The 14,622-nt window shown below is 44.9% G+C and overlaps 1 protein-coding gene across 1 annotated transcript; it reads right to left on the bottom strand.

Annotated features, from left to right (window-relative positions):
- Positions 1-2,678: 2,678 nt before the first annotated feature.
- On the bottom strand, positions 2,679-14,514 carry LOC110506606 (methenyltetrahydrofolate synthase domain-containing protein). Its single transcript, XM_021586343.3, has 8 exons — positions 14,285-14,514; positions 14,028-14,131; positions 7,121-7,234; positions 6,832-6,945; positions 5,489-5,579; positions 5,257-5,369; positions 4,999-5,124; positions 2,679-3,987 (listed from the first exon to the last, which is right to left on the bottom strand). Exons 1-8 carry the CDS (start codon positions 14,310-14,312, stop codon positions 3,070-3,072), a joined length of 1,608 nt encoding a protein of 535 aa, XP_021442018.3. The 5' UTR covers positions 14,313-14,514; the 3' UTR covers positions 2,679-3,069.
- Between the last annotated feature and the right edge of the window lie 108 nt (positions 14,515-14,622).

The following is a 14,622-nucleotide window of genomic DNA, read 5'->3' as shown; positions in this document are numbered from 1 at the left end:
AACTGGCTGAAACACCTATACAATTATTTCTGTTTCCATTATTTTGACACTTCTCGAATGTTCTTTTTTCCCCCTGAGTTAATCTTTTTTTTTTTAAAGGGAAAATTACACATGCAGATACAGTTCCGTCTATTCCACTGTGTGGTGCAACAGGAAGGCCTTTAAATATTTTTGGCGATGTTCTATTTTAGTTGTCTTCAAATTCAAAAACTATTCGTAACTATTCATAAGTCCTTAATTCATTTAATCAACCAAGTATTTTAATGTGAAAATAGGCCACATATTTAGGAATTGATTCAGGTTTAGACAATAATAGGCCTATAGGTGAACACAACTCATTAGTATAGGCTACATCCATTAGCTATTTTCTTTAACATGGGCGTCCTTAGGCTAACACCACAATAGCCTATGGTTGGATATACAATAAGACATATCTGTTGGATGTCGAAAACTCCTGTCCAATGTATAACTGTGTAATCGGAGTGTATGTTGTAATTAACCCTTAACTAATCAAAGCCAGCAGTTACGGGGGATGGCGAATTCGCCTCGGATTCGGTTTCAAAGAGGGAGGAAAACGCGTGCCCACCGCCGAGAAACATTTATCCTTCTCTTATAAAGGCACAACGGGCTCACAGACTGCCTTTTCTCAAATACAGCATTCTGGATGTGAGGTTGTTTTTACTGGAATATATATAGGCTGTAGCAAGTATAGCCATTGCTAAATAACATTTAAACGGGAGTTTATTATTTTGTGTGGGTTATGTATTGTTTTCAACTTTAAGATTATGGGCTTATTCTCACTGATAAAACATTACATTATCTGGTTTGTTTGTTGCTGTAGATGCTTATATGCCTTTCCTACTTAGCGCTACATTGCATGACATCTGCCCCCCCCCCCAAAAAAAAAATACATAGCAAATCACACAAGGATTAAATCAGTATAAAGACATTAAAATAATATAGGCCTAAGCATTTCTCGTGCATTATAAGACACCGTGGTTTTATTTCCATTATATGAATCTAAAGGCTAGACTGCAGAAGACATTTACAATCTGAAATGCCATTTTCACATGATGCAATCTTTACATTTGTTACTTTGGAAGTGTCATATTGGACAGAATGCAGACTTGTTTCAGCACCGAATCCCACTTGAAATCTGTAGCTTCAATTTGACTTAATTCCCAAATAACTTCCTTAATTACTAAGTGTCCCAAGCTATAAAGAGCACTTCAACACTCTACTAGAACGAGTTAAGTAAAACATAATCAAATGAAACCATACAACAAATGTTGCATTCACTATCAAAACGTTGTGACTATAATATTGAAATACCTCCTGTTCAAATGTACTGTTTAAACCATTAGTATAAGAACATATTTAGGCCTACTCATTCTAGAAGTAGCCCTATTATATCAGTGTCTGAAAAAATGCTTAAAATTGCAAAGGAACAAATTAAATGACACATTATATTCTGCATTTCAATAGTCACTTCAACTTGATGTTAGTGTTCCTACTTTAATTAAAGTAACCACTTTAGCTGCACTATAACGTTTTTACCTACAAGGATAAATACAGTAATAACAAAACTTGATTGTTTTGGAAGTGAAGTATTGTTATAATAGCTTATTCTCAGTGACATTCTCACATTGGGCCCCATGCCTTGCTGTGTATATGTTGGCGTTTCTGTGTGTGACTATGTATGTATGGAGCTGTGTTATCTCACAAGGTGGTGACCACTCTCTGAACTCCAGTGAAATTCCCTTGTATGAGCAGAGCACACAGGGGCAGCAGGCCCAGTCGCTCCACACTGCAGCGGAGGGACCACACATTAGCATGCTGATGACGTGAGCCGGGGCGCAGCACCTCTACACGGCTGAGATTCCTGCTGGGGCTCCACAGCTGTTCCCCGGCCTGGGCTGGATGACAGCTCCATAAAAAGCCTGCCTGCCTAGGTTCTGGTCTGGAGAGGCAGACATGCTATGTGCTTGTCCCTCAGCCTGTCTAAACTACTCTGAACTGCAGGACACCTCTTTGGCCAAGCCGAGCACTAGCACAGCAGCTATAAGTCACTGTTAGGCCAACCAGATGCACACAGGTTGTCACAGGGTTAGGGCACTGCAGGTAGCTGCAGATAGAACCTCAAGCGTTGGCCAAAGTAGGTTCAAATAAGCCATCAGACATATCATGCCAGCCATAATGTTTACCTGCTGGTTAGACAACATATCACTTCCAGAGGTACTGTGTCTTTAACAATAGATAGCTCAGAGGTTAGCACATCCAGTATACTACAGCTAGTCCTCTTAACTCCTGCTCCCCACATACCACCCTCAGACTAATTGGACTTGTCAGGCCATCTGATAGGCTATACCATGTGTTATGCCATTAGCGAGAGGAGCGCTGGAAAACAGCCCAATACTGCCAAAAGACAAACAAGGTCCCATGAGAGGATAGGACACTTGATGAAGGGTTAACACACCAGCTCACCATTCATCTTGCTATACTATTTCCCTCATCTGTTTTAGCTTTAGGTTCATATTTTCCTCAGATTGTTCGTCAGTAGGATAACTTACAATAGGAACACACAGTACTGACAGACTAGCGGTGTGTACACAGGTCATCATTTGACAGTCATAGGTTGATTAGTCCTGGGTTTTGAGTTATAAAGAAGACAAAAATGGTTAAAACTATGAACTCAAAGTATGGTTTATTTAGTACACAAAATATCCTGTGAATTCCGATGGCATTACATGTAGGGCATTAAACATTGCCCCTGCACAAAGAGACTAACAGGGAAACCTCCAACCTCTCCTTCCTTTGTGACTGACAGACAGGCCTGCCAGTGTGGATGAAACTTCTGTATAAGAACATTTCAAACGTAAATGGGGTTACGTGTTATCAATACCAACACTAAAAACCATAACGACAAACCAAACTCTGCTTAAGGCATTAAACATATTTTCACACTTCACATTGGTACAGTGAAGGTATCATCCTTCCCTTTCAAGAAACACAGCCTTTTCTTTCTGCTGGCTTGGCTTCTGTTACGGATATGGACGTAGAAGCAGGCAGTTACTCGTTATTGTTGAGCTCCTGCTTGGGGGAATCTGCCTCTGCTTCACTCGTACTCCCTCTACTTTCTCTAGCTGTATTTTTGGGGCCTGTATTTGGTCTGGACCTCCGGTTGCTTGGACCTGGCCTCCTTCCTCCCCTCTGGCTCTTGGCCAGCTCAGCCTGCAGGTCGTGGCCGTTCAGGGAGAGCCCCTCCAGGGCGGCCAGGGCCTGGTCTGCAGCCTGGGGGTCTAAGTAGTCCAGGAAGGCCCGGTGCTGAGCACCCTGCCACGTGAGACGGATGGGGGCTGCCTCCCTCTCCCGGAGAGCAGTCTTCAGCTCGCTGACACGCAGCCCGGCAGGGATGCCCCCCAGGTACACTGTGGTCACGGTCAAGGGGGGCCTGCGCTCACGGGGCTCGCCACCTTCCTCCCTGCCCTCTTGCCTGACCCCATCCCTGTCCCCCTCTCTTCCCCTCCCCCTGGCCCCCTCCCGGCCTCCTCCTCTGCCTCTCCCCCTACTTCCATCTCTGCCCCCCTCACGGAAGCCCCCATTGCGGAATCCCCTGACCCTCCTACCGCCCTCTCTGCCTCCCTCCTGACCTCCCTCCCCATCACCATCCCTACCCCCCTCTCTGTCCCCCTCCCTCCTCACTCTTGGTGGGCGTCGTCTGGGTTTCTGCTCAGTCTCCTCCCTGGACTCCCCGTTGGGGTCCCTCTCAGAGTCCTCTTGGGTGTTCCGTCTAGGCCTGCGCCTGGGCTCACGCCGGGGTCTATCACCCTCTGACCTGGGCTCTCTGTCCCTCCGGGGATCCCTCCTGGCCCTCTCCCTGGGCTGCGGGGGAGGGTGGGTCCCCAGGGTCACGTCCTTCCCTTGCTCCTCCTCCAAGGCCCGGAGCTTCTTCAGCACGGGGATCTTCTCCAGCATCTCAGCGTTCAGCTGCAGGTATACAACAGGACAGGCTCAGGACCGCAAAGGTCATTTCACAGCAGGGCTGCTCAAGGTCAGCAAAGGCACTGGGTTTAGGGCAGCCCAGCTCTGGGTCATGCCAAGAAGAATGGAGTTTAGTAAAGTGATGGGGTATAAACACAATCAAGAAAGCTGATGTTTGGTGCCTGCTCATGCTGTTCTAGGTGACCATGCAAATGTTCAGAGCATGCTAGATAGATGAACTACACCAAAACCCATGCATGACTAGACTACTCGACAAACCTCAAAGGGCACAACAACCAACACAACAATACTCCATAACAACACATCCATGCTTACAGTACATGAATGCAGAGGACACAGACTGACAGTCTTCAGGAGTGCTGATAACCTCTCTGACTGCATCATCTTTATTGTGGGGGGATATTCCACTTCCCTAGTAAGCTATATAAAGACAGCTCTCTGATTTCCCAGGGCAGAGCGTGTCTGGTAAGGCTGTGATGGCAGCTGCGCCTGTACAGGATATAATGGTCTATTGTTTTTACCTTGGCCCCGGTGCCCTCTCTTTAACTGGGCCCTACACAGCCAGGCTGGCCCGGTGGAGAGGCCTTTGATGATCAGACATGGCCTTCCTGTCTACGAGGTCAGCGTGGGTCCTCAGGACGGGCATGGCTGTCTTAAGGGACCCCAGAGGTAGCACGTGTGTGTGTGCGCATGTGTGTATAATGGGTATACTTCTACGGGAAGGTGAGCAAACAAAGCTCAAGCAACACGGTTTGAGGTGCAGCCAAAAGTCACTGGAAAACTACAGAAGACGGGCGCAACTTTAGCCTCACTTTGAAAGCTGTTTTCTAGCTCAAATCACTGAGGTTTCAGCCACTCAGCAACATACAGCAACTAATAGCAGTCGTATGAGTAAAACCAGCAGCTGTAGCTAGCAACAGTAGTTCGAACAACTGCATAGGCAATGGAATGAATCATATTGAGCGACAGTAAACTGGGTGAGATTTAGTGTTGTACCTTAGTCCAGATGATGCCCTGGGGCTTGGGGCGTTGGCAGTCTGTCTTGATGACTCTGGTCGGGGTGAGGATGTAGTCCACAGTGATGTCATGGCTCTCAATCAGATCCTCTGGGATGTCAACAACCTGCAGAAATACACAGACATCAAGCACAGATACACATTGCAAAATAATAGGAATCTGGAGCATGAAGCAACACTTATTCAGGTTAAGAACAAACACAGTGTGTGACTTCATGTTGTGGGATAACAGGCTAACCTGGCAGTCATGGACGATGGTAACCACCACAGTGGATTCCGTCACAGCCCCCATGCAGAGCATCATGGCATACTCCATGTCAGCAAAGCCCTCTCCTTTACCTATCCGGTAACCTGAGGAGAAAGGAGAGATGAGATTAATCCTAACAGTATGGGTGTTGGTGCTGAGCCGGAACTTTCCTGGACCAGGGTAGGTGTCCACTGCCCATAGAGTTCTCTCTGCGGGCTCTCACCTTTCTCAGACACGGCCACAGAGCCAACCACCAGAAGATCCACCTGAACCTTGGAATCCAGACCCACAGGGACACTGAACTCCTTCACTCCCTGGTGAAGAAACAAAGAAAAGAAAGAAGAAAAAAGTGAGAACAGGTGCACCAGATCACAAGAAACATTGGATTCAAACATTTTACGTTTAAAACCCGACACTCCAACTAGTCTTGGAACAAAGCATTTGGTCTTCTATGGTGGATTCACCAAGTTGTACAGAGTGACAGCATGTTTATGGGGATAATGCATGGGAAGTGGTGAATAAAGGAGGTAAAGTGAGATATTGAATCCATGTGCACTGGGGCTGGATGGAGTGGGATAGGTAGTGTGGCGTCGGGGTGGGTGTTGGGTGAGAAGTAGTGTGAGCGATTAGTGCTTTTTGAGGTTGGTTCAGTTTATTACTACAAAATTACCACCATTTTGGATTTAGGTTTTGATAATTAAAAAACAAACATGAAATGCCCTATGCATTACGTGCGTTGAATGCTGTAACAGAATACAACTAATAAAAGTCCCATGGTGTTAGTGACTGCTTATCACTTATTAACCAGCAGTTCACATGACTTTAATTCAAATGTTTCAGTTGTGTATATTATATTCGATTATATTCGATGACTTTATTATTTCATTCCAAGTCATCCTCTCATCGCCATAGAGCTGCTGCCTATATCACTATCTCAGTAGGTCTTCAAAGTCAATAAAGCACCAAGCAACTGCTCTCTATGTATCCCCTCTTGATCGCACCGTTCGGGCTGGATCTGATTCATCTCTAGAGAAACTACAACATCGCACAGTTCGGGCTGGATCTGATTCATCTCTAGAGAAACTACAACATCGCACCGTTCGGGCTGGATCTGATTCATCTCTAGAGAAACTACAACATCGCACCGTTCGGGCTGGATCTGATTCATCTCTAGAGAAACTACAACATCGCACCGTTCGGGCTGGATCTGATTCATCTCTAGAGAAACTACAACATCGCACCGTTCGGGCTGGATCTGATTCATCTCTAGAGAAACTACAACATCGCACAGTTCGGGCTGGATCTGATTCATCTCTAGAGAAACTACAACATCGCACCGTTCGGGCTGGATCTGATTCATCTCTAGAGAAACTACAACATCGCACCGTTCGGGCTGGATCTGATTCATCTCTTGAGAAACTACAGCGCAATGAGCTCACAGAAAAAAACTAAAAACTAAATGGAATTCAAATAATTTAACTGAAGTCAATTAGTTGTTTAAAAAAACAAAAAAAGAACTGACATTTCATTTAATTACTCAGCACTAGTGAGAAGGGACTGACTCGCCTGCGAGGTGGAGCACACTCTCAGTTCTTCTTTGCTTGCTCCCTCAGGCGGGACAATCTTATTGAAGAGTCCTGTGCGAAGGCGAGGGGTCGGCACCAGCAGGGTTTTCCTCGCCTGGAAGCCAGAGGCCAGAGTTTAGTAAGATAAAATAATATAACCATAGACAGATGAGTAAAGGGCATCTAATACAAATAACCTAATTCCAGCACTCCATGGTTATGATCTGGTGATGAGACAACACTACTGAACCAATGGCCCAGGCTCATGGTGGCCTGTGACCCAGGGCTACCTGCAGCACGGCCAGCCTCGCCCCCTCCAGCGGCTTGTCAGGGTCCACCTTCACCTCGTCAGTCTCATTGAATACCTGCAGCTCCAACACCTTGGCGCAGGCAGTGTGGGCACCCTGGGGGCAGAGAGGGGGAGAGGGGGTAAGGAGAGAGGATGTGAGTGCACACTTACATCCAGGGTGATGTAGCGTGCCTGCTGCTGGGGTCGGTCTGGGTTCACTTTGACCGTCTGGCTGGACTTGAACTCCTGCAGGGCTGAGAGACGGTCACAGGCTGGGACCGCACCCTGACCGTATAGACAACCACATACAGCAAGACAAGCACCCACACCCACACAAAGGACAAAGGGTTCAAAAGCATGTGTGTGCCACTGTTAACCTATTTTGACCAGTAGACTTGACTAAAATAGAGATTTTTAAACAGGTCAAAGACAAAGGAACTAGGATAGCTACTAGCTTACAATATGACATATCTAATAAGGTAGTTAGGCTAGCTATAGCCTGAAGAACCCAAGTTTAATTGCATAGAATTCTACTTTGGCAGAAATGAGCATTTGGATCAGGAAAGCTTCCTCTCACAACTCTAAATACCAGTTGTCTGTCTGGTTGGTCCTTTTCAGGTAGGAATGTGTGACAAAACATCTACAGAGTAACAGTATCAACCTGACCTTCCGTGTGCTAGTCGTCTGTATGTTGTTTGTATTTTCAATACTGATGCAATTTGCACGTGACAAAACACGTGTACAAAATGGCAGAGCGTAACCAACGAAAAACACTTACAGATAGTTGTGAGAAAACGTGCTTGAGTTGACTGAAGGTATGGCAAATAGGTCTGGCAGCACAACCGATCAGCAAACATACTGAACATTTATAAATTATGTGACTAAACAGCATTAAAAGGAGGAACTATACTATGAAACAAAAGAATGATAGTAAAAAGCTTTGAAGCACCTTAAACGAAAATTGGGGCAGAAAGGTACGGCTCCATCCTTCATTGAATCAGATGGCTCATTCATCACAAAACCCACTGATATTGCCAACTTTTTTTTTTCAGTGGCAAGATTAGCAAATGCTTCACATCCAAGTACAACTGACCAAATTATGAAAGACAAGCATTGGCGCCAGAAGAAATGGCAGCAGTTTTACTGGCGCCCAACCAATTGTGCTATGATGTGTTTTTTTGCGTTATTTGTAACTTATTTTGTACATAATGTTTCTGCAACCGTATCTTACGGCAGAAAAGAGCTTCTGGATATCAGGACAGCGATCACTCACCTCGGATTAGACAAAGAGCTTCTGGATATCAGGAGAGCGATCACTCACCTCGGATTAGACAAAGAGTTTCTGGATATCAGGACAGCGATCACTCACCTCGGATTAGACAAAGATCTTCTGGATATCAGGACAGCGATCACTCACCTCGGATTAGACTAAGAGCTTCTGGATATCAGGACAGCGATCACTCACCTCGGATTAGACTAAGAGCTTCTGGATATCAGGACAGCGATCACTCACCTCGGATTAGACTAAGAGCTTCTGGATATCAGGACAGCGATCACTCACCTCGGATTAGACTAAGAGCTTCTGGATATCAGGACAGCGATCACTCACCTCGGATTAGACTAAGAGCTTCTGGATATCAGGACAGCGATCACTCACCTCGGAATAGACTAAGAGCTTCTGGATATCAGGACAGCGATCACTCACCTCGGATTAGACAAAGAGCTTCTGGATATCAGGACAGCGATCACTCACCTCGGATTAGACAAAGAGCTTCTGGATATCAGGACAGCGATCACTCACCTCGGATTAGACAAAGAGCTAGTAGTAGTTAACTAGTGATTATGATTGATTGTTTTTTATAAGATAAGTTTAATGCTAGCTAGCAACTTACCTTGGATTACTGCATTCGCGTAACAGGCAGTCTCCTTGTGGAGTGCAACGAGAGAGAGGCAGGTCGTTATTGCGTTGGACTAGTTAACTGTAAGGTTGCAAGATTGGATCCCCCGAGCTGACATGGTGAAAATCTGTTGTCCTGCCCCTGAACGAGGCAGTTAACCCACCGTTCCTAGGCCGCCATTGAAAATAAGAATGTGTTAACGGACTTGCCTAGTTAAATAAAGGTATATATAAAAAATACAAAAATAAAAATAAAATAGGCGTCCAAAAATACCGATTTCCGATTGTTATGAAAACTTGAAATCGGCCCTAATTAATCGGCCATTCCGATTAATCGGTCGACCTCTAATCTCTATTGCACTCCACACTGCCCTTTCCCACCTGGACAAAAGGAACACTTACGTGAGAATGCTATTCATTGACGACAGCTCAGCGTTCAACACCATAGTACCCTCAAAGCTCATCACTAAGCTAAGGATCCTGGGACAAAACACCCCCCTCTGCAACTGGATCCTGGACTTCCTGACGGGTCGCCCCCATGTGGTGAGGGTAGGTAGCAACACATCTGTCACGCTGATCCTCAACACTGGCCCTCCCCAGGGGTGCGTGCTCAGTCCCCTCCTCTACTCCCTGTTCACCCACGACTGCATGGCCAGGCACGACTCCAACACTATCATTAAGTTTGCAGACGACACAACAGTGGTAGGCCTGATCACCGACAATGACAAGAAAGCCAAAAGGGAGGAAGTCAGAGACCTGGCCAGGTGGTGCCAGAATAACAACCTATCCCTCAACGTAACCAAGATTTAGGAGATTATTGTGGACTACGGGAAAAGGAGGACCGAGCACGCCCCCATTCTCATCAACGGGGCAGTAGTGGAGCAGGTTGAGAGCTTTAAGTTCCTTGGTGTCCACATCAACAACAAACTAGACTGATCCAAACACACCAAGACAGTCGTGAAGAGGGCACGACAAAGCCTATTCCCCCTAGGGAAACAAAAAAGATTTGGCATGGGTCCTGAGATCCTCAAAAAGTTCTACATCTGCAACACAGAGGGCAGATGGTTGCATCACTGCCTGGTACGGCAACTGCTCGGCCTCTGACCGCAAGGCACTACAGAGGGTAGTGTGTACGGCCCAGTACATCACTGGGGCTAAGCTGCCTGCCATCCAGGACCACTACACCAGGCGGTGTCAGAGGAAGGCCCTAAAAATGTTCAAAGACCCCAGCCACCCCAGTCATAGACTGTTCTCTCTACGACCGCATGGCAAGCAGTACCGGAGTGCCAAGTCTATGACAAAAAGTCTTCTCAACAGTTTTTACCCCCAAGCCATAAGACTCCTGAACAGGTATGGTTACCCGGACTATTTGCATTGTGTGCCTCGCCTCCCCCAACCCCTCTTTTTACGCTGCTGCTACAAAAAGTATTTAGTCAGCCACCAATTGTGCAAGTTCTCCCACTTAAAAAGATGAGGCCTGTAATTTTCATCATAGCATAGGTGCACTTCAACTATGACAGACAAAATGAGAAGAAAAAAAATCCAGAAAATCACATTGTAGGATTTTTAATGAATTTATTTGCAAATTATGGTAGAAAATAAGTATTTGGTCAATAACAAAAGTTTCTCAATACTTTGTTACATACCCTTTGTTGGCAATGACAGAGGTCAAACGTTTTCCGTAAGTCTTCACAAGGTTCTCACACACTGTTGCTGCTATTTTGGCCTATTCCTCCATGCAGATCTCCTCTAGAGCAGTGATGTTTTGGGGCTGTTGCTGGGCAACACAGACTTTCAACTCCCTCCAAAGATTTTCTATGGGGTTGAGATCTGGAGACTGACTAGGCCACTCCAGGACCTTGAAATGCTTTGTACAAAGCTACTCCTTCGTTGCCCGGGCGGTGTGTTTGGGATCATTGTCATGTTGAAAGACCCAGCCACGTTTCATCTTCAATGCCCTTGCTGATGGCTGATTGCTGATGGCTGATTGCTGATGTATTTAAGAGCAATTGGAGGCCACGGAAGGAGAGTTGTATGGCATTGAAGCTTGCCTGGAGGGTTGTTAACACAGTGTCCAAAGAAGGGCCGGAAGTATACAGAATGGTGTCGTCTGCGTAGAGGTGGATCAGAGACTCACCAGCAGCAAGAGCGACCTCATTGATGTATACAGAGAAGAGAGTCGGTCCAAGAATTGAACCCTGTGGCACCCCCATAGAGACTGCCAGAGGTCCGGACAACAGACCCTCCGATTTGACACACTGAACTCTATCAGAGAAGTAGTTGGTGAACCAGGCGAGGCAATCATTTGAGAAACCAAGGCTTTGAGGTTGTGGACAGGTGTCTTTTACACTGATAACAAGTTCAAAACAGGTGCCATTAATACAGGTAATGAGTGGAGGACAGAGGAGCCTCTTAAAGAAGTAGTTACAGGTCTGTGAGAGCCAGAAATCTTGCTTGTTTGTAGGTGACCAAATACTTATTTTCCACTATAATTTGCAAATAAATTCATTAAAAACCCTACAATGTGATTTTCTGGATTCCCCCCCCCCCCCCCCATTTTGCCTTTCATAGTTGAAGTGTACCTATGATGAAAATTACAGGCCTCTCATCTTTTTAAGTGGGAGAACTTGCACAATTGGTGGCTGACTAAATACTTTTTTGCCCCACTGTATGCATAGTCACTTTAACTATACATTCATGTACATACTTCCTCAATTGGGCCGACCAACCAGTGCTCCCGCACATTGGCTAACCGGGCTATCTGCATTGTGTCCCACCACCGCCTCTTTTAGGCTACTGCTACTCTCTGTTCATCATATATGCATAGTCACTTTAACCATATCTACATGTACCTCGTACCTCAAATCAGCCCGACATTCAACAAGCACAGCACTTACACAAATGACGGATGACTGGCTGAGAAAAATTGATGCTAAAAATATTATGGGGGCTGTTTTGTTAGACTTCAGTGCAGCTTTTGATATTATCGATCACTCTGCTGCTAGAAAAACATATGTGTATATACACCTCAGCTACTACAGCGACTGAAATGACTGCAACACTTAAAGAGCTGTGGAAAGTTTCAGAATGGGTAGCAAGGAATAAGTTAGTCCTAAATATTTCAAAAACTAAAAGCATTGTATTTGGGACAAATCATTCAGTAAACCCTAAACCTCATCTATATCTTGTAATGAATAATATGGAAATTGAGCAGGTTGAGTTGACTAAACTGCTTGAAGTAACCCTTGATTGTAAGCGGTCATGGTCAAAACATGTTGCTACAACAGTTGCTAAAATTCTTAACAACGCTATCAAAAAGGCATGTCCTACAGGCCCTAATTTTGTCGCCCCTGGACTACTGCGCAGTCATGTGGTCAGGTGACAATAACATGCATGTCAATCTCTCCTGGCTCAAAGTGGAGGAGAGATTGGCTTCATCACTACTTATAAGTATTGACAAGCTGAATGCATACATGTTTAAACTACTAGCACAGAGCTCGGACACCCATGCATACCCCACAAGACATGCCACCAGAAGTCTCGTCACAGTCCCCAAGTCCAGAACAGACTATGGGAGGCGCACAGTACTACATAGAGCCATGACTACATGAAACTCCATTCCACATTAGGTAACTGATGCAAGCAGCAGAATCAGATTTTAAAAAACATAAAAATACCCCTTATGAAACAGCAGGTACTGTGAAGAGACTCACAAGTACAGACAAGCATACACACACAAATGCTAGCACACGCACTCGACACACACATACATTGTAATATGGTTGTATGGTGGTATTATACATTTTGTATTGTAGATATGTAGTGGTGTAATAATTTTATATAAAACCCTCTTAGGCCTCACCCCTTCATCTGAGATATCTACTGTAGCCCTCATCCTCCACCTGTTCTGCCAGTCACATTCTGTTAAATGCCCCCGAAACACACACATCCCTGGGTTGCTCGTATTTTCAGTTCGCTGCAACTAGCGAATGGAACGAGCTGCAAACACTCAAACTGGACAGTTATCTCGATCTCTTCATTCAAAGACTTAATCATGGACACTCTTACTGGCAGTTATGGCTGCTTTGTGTGATGTATTGTTGTCTCTACCTTCTTGCCTTTTGTGCTGTTGTCTGTGCCCAATAATGTGTGTATCATGTTTTGTGCTGCTACCTACCATGTGTTGCTACCATGCTGTGTTGTCATGTGTTGCTGGCTTGCTATGTGGACAAGCCAGCAACACATCTCTTTAGGTCTCTCTTTATGTAGTGTTGTGTTGTCTCTCTTGTCTTGATGTGTGTTTTGTCCTATAATTTATTTTGAATTGCAGCCCCCATCCCCACAGGATACCTTTTGCCTTTTGGTAGGCCATCATTATAAATAAGAACTTGTTCTTAACTGACTTGCCTAGTTTTAAAAATAATGTATTGTTTTATCTTTTGTTTTGTGTGAGATGTAAGTGTCTTAATGTGTTTGGACCCCAGGAAGAGTAACTGCTGCCTTGGCAGAGGCTAATGGGGATCCCTAATAAATACCAATGCATTCGGTTGCATTCGGCTATTGTTAACATATTGTGCAAAAAGTCGGGTAAACAACACTTTCCTGTTGATACCTGATCTCAACCTCCTACAGCCAAAAGGAACAACAGCATGTACAACCGGTAAAGTGTAAATATTATTTTCTTCAACATTGTCTTGTAGAGACTACGGAGTCTTTTTTACAGCTACTTTCAGACTGGTGTCATGGAGTAACCATGGTAGCAGTCTGATGTTTAGGTAAGGCTAGCTAGAGACATTTATTAGTGCAGACCAATGGCTGTGGAGAGCGCACAATGAACATTTTACAATACTTTTCAAAATGGCTATATGGGACCTTACCAGCAGCACATGCAAAATACAAATTGAAACTACCGACAAGAGGGTTCAAACCTATTTTGACAAATACTAAGCGGGATAGCTTTAGGAATAATTCAATCAAATTGCAGTACACGGAACCTCCAGAAATGCCCTACCTTAAAATTGGGGATTCTGTTGTGCACAGGCCTTGGAAAGTTTGCAAGATTCTTAGCTTCAATGTAATCCCAAACTTTCTCTCGGATGTCCCATTTCGTGGCCCCTAAACAGAAAACAATTCACATGCTTGATGAAATGACCGTTTTGAAGAAAGGGTAATGTAAATCGCAACTTCATAACGGCAACGGCTAGGCTACCATCCATTGGCATGCGTTAGCATTAGTGACTTTACACTAAACACGCAGCAATCATTTACCGGGATTAATCGTAATAACGGCCTCCATTGTCCTCTAGTCGAAGATGCAGAAAATTGTCACAATTTCACTGACGATTAGTCAAACTATCACAAAGTGACCACAGATTGATTTGCGCACGTGGGAGTTCTGTAACATTGTAGCAACAGCTGCTTGTCAGGGATGTTTTTTTTCTGTATGGTAGCTCGGAAAGGCCAAACCTTACACCGTCAAAAGCAAACATGGGATGCATTCATTAGCCGATTGTTACAAAACATTTAACGCAAGCAACCGTAACTAACGGGGAATGACATTCCTAAATTTGTCCAATAGAAACTCGTTTTGCAACTGTTTGGACTAA

Source organism: Oncorhynchus mykiss, chromosome 26, assembly GCF_057628025.1.
Source record: "Oncorhynchus mykiss isolate SJ-2025 chromosome 26, ASM5762802v1, whole genome shotgun sequence".
NCBI classification, from domain to species: domain Eukaryota; kingdom Metazoa; phylum Chordata; class Actinopteri; order Salmoniformes; family Salmonidae; genus Oncorhynchus; species Oncorhynchus mykiss.
This window is presented reverse-complemented; position numbering and strand designations above follow the sequence as displayed.